The following is a 7,002-nucleotide window of genomic DNA, read 5'->3' as shown; positions in this document are numbered from 1 at the left end:
GATATACAAGAAAGGAGTCAGCCATTTGAATGTCAAATTCAATGAAAATGAGCAGCGGTTAGTTGCTGTTAAACATTCTGCTGCTAGTAGCTGGCACAATAACGGTTGCAGTTAAGACACATTGCTACATCCACCATTTTGTCAAATCTGTCACCAAGCAAATGTTGAAAGGCGTCTTTTATTTACTCTACAAATGCCCCTATTTGGGCATTATCTATACTCTTTTTTTCATTACAGCTGTTTTGTGGTTGTTGGTTATTAGAGTCAGAGAGTCTACAGCTATGCTAGCAGCTCTTATAGGCCCAGTGGTGCTTTGAGTTAACGCAACTGTGTCCTGAGACACTCTATTCAAATTTCACGTAAACTACTAATTTAATTCATTGTGTAATCGTTTTCAGTTAATTTAATGGTGTAAAAGTAAAGTCTAACTTTTTACCTTTCTAACTGAATATCATTTTAACCATTTACTTTAGCTTTGCCCATTTAGCTTCTGTTAAGTAGGACCACCCTTATCTCCTCAAACACTGAGCGCTGTTACTGTAGCAGGGGTATTAGGTCAACATCAACGCTGTCAACATATCAGGGATCTTACTTCTGTTCACAATAAGATAACATGCTTTAACAAATCCAAATTATACAGTAAAGGCTTACACAGTACAATGAAAATACAGAGTTTTAAGCAGGTTGACCAAGCTCACAATGACAATGCTAACATTAGCTAATTAGCGCTAAACATGAAGTACTGCTGAGGCTGTGGAGCCACAATTCATTCTCTGGGGTACATGAATAGGTATTTCACTCAAAACCACAAATATCAACCTCACGATGGCACTGGAGGAGAAAGTCAGGGTCCATTATGTCATTAGAATACATCGTCTGTAAACCATGAATGTCTGTACAAAATGTATGTACAAGAAAAGTAGGATTAGGACAAAATGAAGTATCTGTAATGTCTGTATCACAATCATGGCAGCGAGTAGTTGTTGAGATATTTCAGTCTGGACCAAAGTGGTGGCATTTACATCCTGAGAGCCACACTGCTAAAAACATTAACCCAGGTAAAGCTTTGCTGTTGTAGTGGTTACTTTACTAGAAGTCTCTTTTTTACTCTTTAACAGTAGTTAAAGAAATGTAACTGTTTCAGTGGAGACTGGCATTGAAGGGGGTTAAAACTGGAAGATGACAAGCAATAAATGCCAAGGCTAAACCCAACTCATCCATTTAAACAGATCAAACATTAGCACATAGGGCTTTAACAATATGTTTCATTGTTATATTGCTCAATAAAAGGCTTTCGATTCCCTTCACATGATAAATTAAAACAATTCAACATGCATTTTGCCCAAAATCTGCTGACTGATGAGGTTCTGTGGTTGTTGTGCTGAGATGATATCTTCTATTTTTGCCACAACAACTGGGTTTTTGTTTGTGTTGTGTATTGTATTGTATTGTATTGTGAAGCAAATCTTCTTAGATCTGCGGTTCAGAAACAACACGAAACATGTTGAGAAAACTAATTCATTTCATTTTGAGACCTCAGAAATGAAACTTTTATGATAATGGAATTCTTTTGCGGTTTTGTTGTGTAGTGCTGGTTGATAACTTCACTGATAATGCATATTTTAAAATGCAGTATGTGTATAGATTTTCTTTTATTTGGAGATTTTCAAATACTTAAGGTTTCTCAGTACCGTCAAACCCATCTACAGCAGTACAATCAGTTTAGCTTATCAGTACAGAAAGCAGAGACTTCCCTCTAAGGCCTGAATTTACTGCTAAGGCTCCTTGAGGGATTCTTGCTCTTAATGCAACCAGTTATCTGTGCTGGGAGGTACTCAGTTGATAAATTCTTAAGACTAACTTGTTCTCACCAGCCACCCTTTCCTCTGACATGCAAACCAGACCTCTTTTATCGGCTCTCGCTTCAGTTTAAAAGAACAGAGGAGAGTTACATCAGACACCGTGGTAGTAAAATGTTTGAGCTGGTTACAGACTGTCAGGTACACAAGCCTTCAGTTGTCAGTCATGATTGTTGTGCACATGTGGTAGTGGGATATGTACGTTTCCATGTGTGTGTGTTTGTGTGTCTTACCATGTGTGTTTTACATGCTATTTTAGTATGATCCTAATGGCTTTACAGAGTGCCAGGCATTTTAACAGAGCCAGGGAGAGGCTTGTAAAACACACACACACTCACCACAAGACAGAGAAGAGAGGCTGGCACACTGGAACATGGCCGTCTGGAGGGAGTCTGTCAGTGTGTGTGTCTGTGTGTGCATGTGTATGTGTATGTGTATGTGTGTGTGTGTGTGTGTGCATTAAGAGGGTCAGCCAGGGTGATGGTGACACATGATGAAGGAAAACGAGAAACACGGGCCTGAATGAAAGACAGGCAGTGTGTGTCTGCGATTGTGTGTAGGCAGGGTCAGGGTCTAAAGCAGACACATGGCGCCAAGTGGCACTGCCTGGGTATGGGTGGGTTTGGAGTCAGAGAGGGAAGGAGAGGCAAAAAGATTCAAACTGTGATGTTGTTAAGGGAAACATGTCACCAAAAACAACAGGAAAAAAAACAGCTTGCATTTTTAAAAACTCCCTAGCTCTAAAACCTACAGTAACACAGAGCAAGTGAGAGTAAACGGTAATGGTGATGGAGGCACTTAAGAGGAAAAATAAAGGAAAGAGGAATAATCTTCCTCAGGGTGAAGAAAAAACAAAGGCCTGAAGAAAGCAGTAAGTTGAGAGAGTGATGGAGGAGAATGTGATGAAGAGGATAGAGGAATGCAATGAAACAAAAAGTGGAGAGTTTTCACCCAAAAACCAAAAACCACAGAATAAAAGACTCCTTGTTGCTCTGGAAGTTAGTAATTAACTGTTTCTTTTTTTTTTTTTTTTACCCAAATTTGACCGAGCAATTCAATGAGCATTCTCTAAAATAACTTTTTGGTTTTAGGATAATCTCATTCATGCTAAAAACAGTGTTTATACCATTCATCAGACAATGATTGAAATTTGTTTTTATTCCTAATAGACTGCACTGAAGGAGCATTCACTATTTTTGTGTGTTTAAACCGTTTACTAGCAATTCTAAACATTTTTGTTCCTGTTTGAAATTTCCAAATCATACAATATTGTAAAGGTACAGGTACAGAGACTGAGAACTTACTTTATATGACAGCCAACATGTTGTGTTATGCTGTAATATGCCACAACTGCAGTGGAAACATACACAACCTTTGTTTATGCTTTTGTTATGAAAAACACCTCTGGTGGTCATGTGACTTTGACAGTGAGATCAGTGTTGCTTTGGCAACCCAAAGTGTCGGTATTTCACGACCTGAGAATGAGACTCAACAATCAACCATCTTTCTCGAGAATGACTGACCACGATGATTCCCTAACCTTAATCAAAATCAAGCAACCTTACGTTGTCCTTTAGGTGAATGTTGCAACTGCTTGATGCCAAGCAACGCTAACTTAACTTAAAACTAAAAAACGGCAGATATGATTTCTGTGATGTAAAACCTCACTCCAGAGCCTGAATCAAATGTGCATGTGGAAGCTAATCAATTGAAAAAACTGTAGCATGTCTTGACAATGTTTTGCAGGAAAGTAAAAGTATAAGTGATTTGTGGTAAACTGGTTAGAACGGTCTTTTAAGATTTTTTTTCCCACTAAGATGTAAATTTGGCTTGAACGTAGTTTGATTTAAATGCTTTCAATATTTTCAAATGTTCTTTATAAATATGAGGTAGGAATAAAATACTGGTCATCTAAAAGCATTCAGTTTTGTTAGATAAGCTTTCACAGCAGCCCGCATAATCAGTTTTAATTCTGAGTAGGGTTTTCTTTAAAAAATGTGGAGGCCGGGTGACTGGACCACAGATTACGGTCTGTATTTGTTTGAGTGAAAACAGGCTGATGATGAAAAATACGTATAGTAATTGTAAGTCCATGAAACTTACCCAGACCATTTCTCTGTGCCTTTAATGCACACCGTGATTAAATGACAAGTTAATTCAGTATATTCCAAGTTTATTTAAAGTGACACCATACCCACGCTGTGCCATATCTGAAGCACTCATGCTAAACAGAGACATTTCCCAGCAATAGGACATACAGTACAATAGGGCTTTCATGAGGACTGTAGGAAACTAGTCCTGCTGTACCCCAACCACACACTCTGTCACATTGCTCTGTGAGTGTGTGTGTGTCTAGAGTTACCGTTTTTCAATGTATACCACATGTAGCAACCATGTATCGACTGATATGTTTTCAATATGGGGAAAAAGACAGAAAGAGGGAGAGAAAGGCCACAACATTTTTTTAAATTTAATAATATACTGTTTACGTTCAATATCTAAAAACACAACTGGTTACCATGACAACGGCGCTACATCGAAAGCGAGCAGGTAGCCAGCCTTTCTTCAGCTTTCCCTAAGCCTCACCTTTTCTTTCCTCATCCTCAGTTCCCTTTTTCCTGGCTCTCCTCCCTCTCTCAGATGACAACTCTTTCGACAGTTAAATATACTCTTCATCTACCCTCCTTACTCCATATTTGAACCAAACCTCCTCCTCCTCCTCCTGCTGCCAAAAGCTCGAAGCAGAGTTTACTCCCTGTAAAATAAAACGTCTGAAAACAGTATTTGTTCTGCCGCCAGGAGCTTGTCGTCAGGTGACCCGCTGGAGTAAATCTTTTCAATAATGTCAAAGGCAGCGCCAAAAACCTGCCAGGGCCAGACCAGTGTGTGCCCTACTCCTACACACACATCCGCACAGTTATAGAAACACACTCACAGCGAGAACAATCACATAAACTCACAGACTTCATCACATATGTACAAGCTAGAACACAGAAACACACGCTCACTCAGTGGCTGATTTTAGGAACTGACAAATTGCAAGTGACAAAATGTCCTCACTTTTTCCCATATTTAAATTTTTTTTTTAAAGAGCATAAATTCTTTCTCTTTTGTGACGACTGACAAATGTCTTCACTTTGCATGATTTTCAGAAGTGCACGCACATACATGCACACAAACTGCCTCACCTGTTCCTGTGTCATGCTGTGCAGCTGCGTATGCCAGGAGGAGGAGTCAGAGCGGTGATAGGCGGGGGGCGGGGCGAAGTCCTGCAATATGATTGGGTCTCGCTCCTGACACAGCGAGGTCAGGTGACTGATGTACAGCTTCAGTTTGCTGCGATTCTGATTGAGGTCCAGGAGAGGAGAGAGAATCTGAAGGAGGGAGAAGAAATGATATGGGACAAAAATGAGAAGGATTTATTTTCACTGCACACAAAATATAGCAACAAAAAAGGGCAACGCTGCCTGTTTAAAAGTAAATATCAGTTGTGCTGCATGCTGAGCTGTACCAAAACAGAAACACAGTCTTACCAGAGAGAGAGAGAGAGAGAGAGAGAGAGGAAAAAAGAGGTGGTCTGAGAGCAGTGAATGCTGTTAGTTAAGTGTATTATTCTATTTAATTACAAGCTTTCAGTCAGAGATCTATACAGGCATAAAGGGCAAACAGAGAATGAAAGAACAGGTGCACATAGATTCAGCTAATTAACCTCAATGCAAAACACCTGTTTCTTTATATTTCCATGTGATTGGCTGTCTGAAACCAGTCGTTCACTACTCCCTGTAAATCACTCAATATCACTCTTGAGTGAACAGTAACTTGTAACATTTTGGAAACTTATGAATCATCATAATATTGCGTGTAGGTTTGCACAACAGCATTTTTTGTCTTTACAAAAGGTGACACATGGCATTGTATACTTGTCAGACACTACTTTTTTTGATTGATAGATTGAACAGAATTCAGATGCTAAAATTAAATGGCGGACAGTCTTTGGCAGGTCACAGTTTAATGCCAAACAGGTTAATGGAGACAAAAAATTAGAACTGGGTGATTCAAACATATAGAATGAAGTGAGACAAAAACAGACAAAGACATGGAAAGATGACAGAGGTTGTGATGTTGTAAAAAACACTCATGCACACCAGAAATCAGAAAACATATAATTAAGAATTTTGGATAATGTCACATTTTGTGCTTAGGCTGATTACTCTGATTACCACTGGTTAAATGCAGTCAATGATCAGATTTTCCCACGAGCATATTTCTTCTATATTTGATGTGAGGAACTGATGTGTAAGCTGCTACTTTAAAAAAAGTTTTAAGATGCAATTAATCATACGTAACTAGCTGTGTTAATGATATGTTTTGTGATATAGTAAAACCAGGTACTTCATTTACATGATTACTCAGAAGTGAGGTTGCTGCTGAAAGTTAAGGTATAATCTTTCTAAATAAATGCAGTAGCTATTTCTAAAACTATAGGACCAAAGTCTTGTGTCTGGATTTAATACATTTTAATAAAACAACGGAAGTGAGAGACATTCATAAGATTGTAAAGAAATGGTCAAAATAGGAAAAAATACATTTTGGTTTAGTCTAGGACTTAAGACATGACTATACACACACATGCATTTGACCTTTATTATACCAAATACCAAAATCTGTTGGAATATCTTGTTTTCAGTCAACTAACTGCAATATATCATTGTTACACAAATCAGTTTATCTAGTTTGTTTATGGAGAACTGATCCAGATGGCAAAGTGAACAGATTTGATAAAACTGAGAGACAAATTTGATTTCCTTGTTTAACAGCATTTGTTTCACAGTGGCCATGACTAATGGGTGTGAGCGTGGGAATGAGGAGCTAAACACACATATTGGGGGTATAAAACGAGACCCCCCAAGAGACACAAACACACACAGACACAGATAAGACATGCAGACACACACAGACACACACACACAGACACACACACACTCTCACACTATTCTCCTTGAGGAATAAAGGGATTTAAGTGCAGAGGAAACATGTTAAGAGGACTGTTAGTGTGTGTGCTGGTAAAGTATATTCAGTCCCAGCTGTGCCTGTCCACACCCTGTGCTCCATGCTCATCATCACTCAGCACACACACACACAC

The 7,002-nt window shown here is 38.8% G+C and overlaps 1 protein-coding gene across 1 annotated transcript in view; it reads right to left on the bottom strand.

Annotated features, from left to right (window-relative positions):
- LOC118337106 (ELKS/Rab6-interacting/CAST family member 1-like) overlaps positions 1 to 7,002 on the bottom strand; it is a gene marked incomplete at its 5' end in the record, with an annotated part of 101,901 nt that overhangs the window by 11,089 nt on the left and 83,810 nt on the right. The window contains 1 exon segment of the mRNA XM_035673973.1: positions 5,048 to 5,233. Within this exon segment, the coding sequence (XP_035529866.1) occupies positions 5,048 to 5,233 (186 nt within the window).

This window comes from Morone saxatilis, unplaced genomic scaffold (genome assembly GCF_004916995.1).
Source record: "Morone saxatilis isolate NCDOM2014 unplaced genomic scaffold, NCSU_SB_2.0 Contig10, whole genome shotgun sequence".
Classification (NCBI taxonomy): Eukaryota; Metazoa; Chordata; class Actinopteri; family Moronidae; genus Morone; species Morone saxatilis.
The sequence above is the reverse complement of the archived record's forward strand: the minus strand, read 5'-3'. Positions and strand labels throughout refer to the sequence as shown.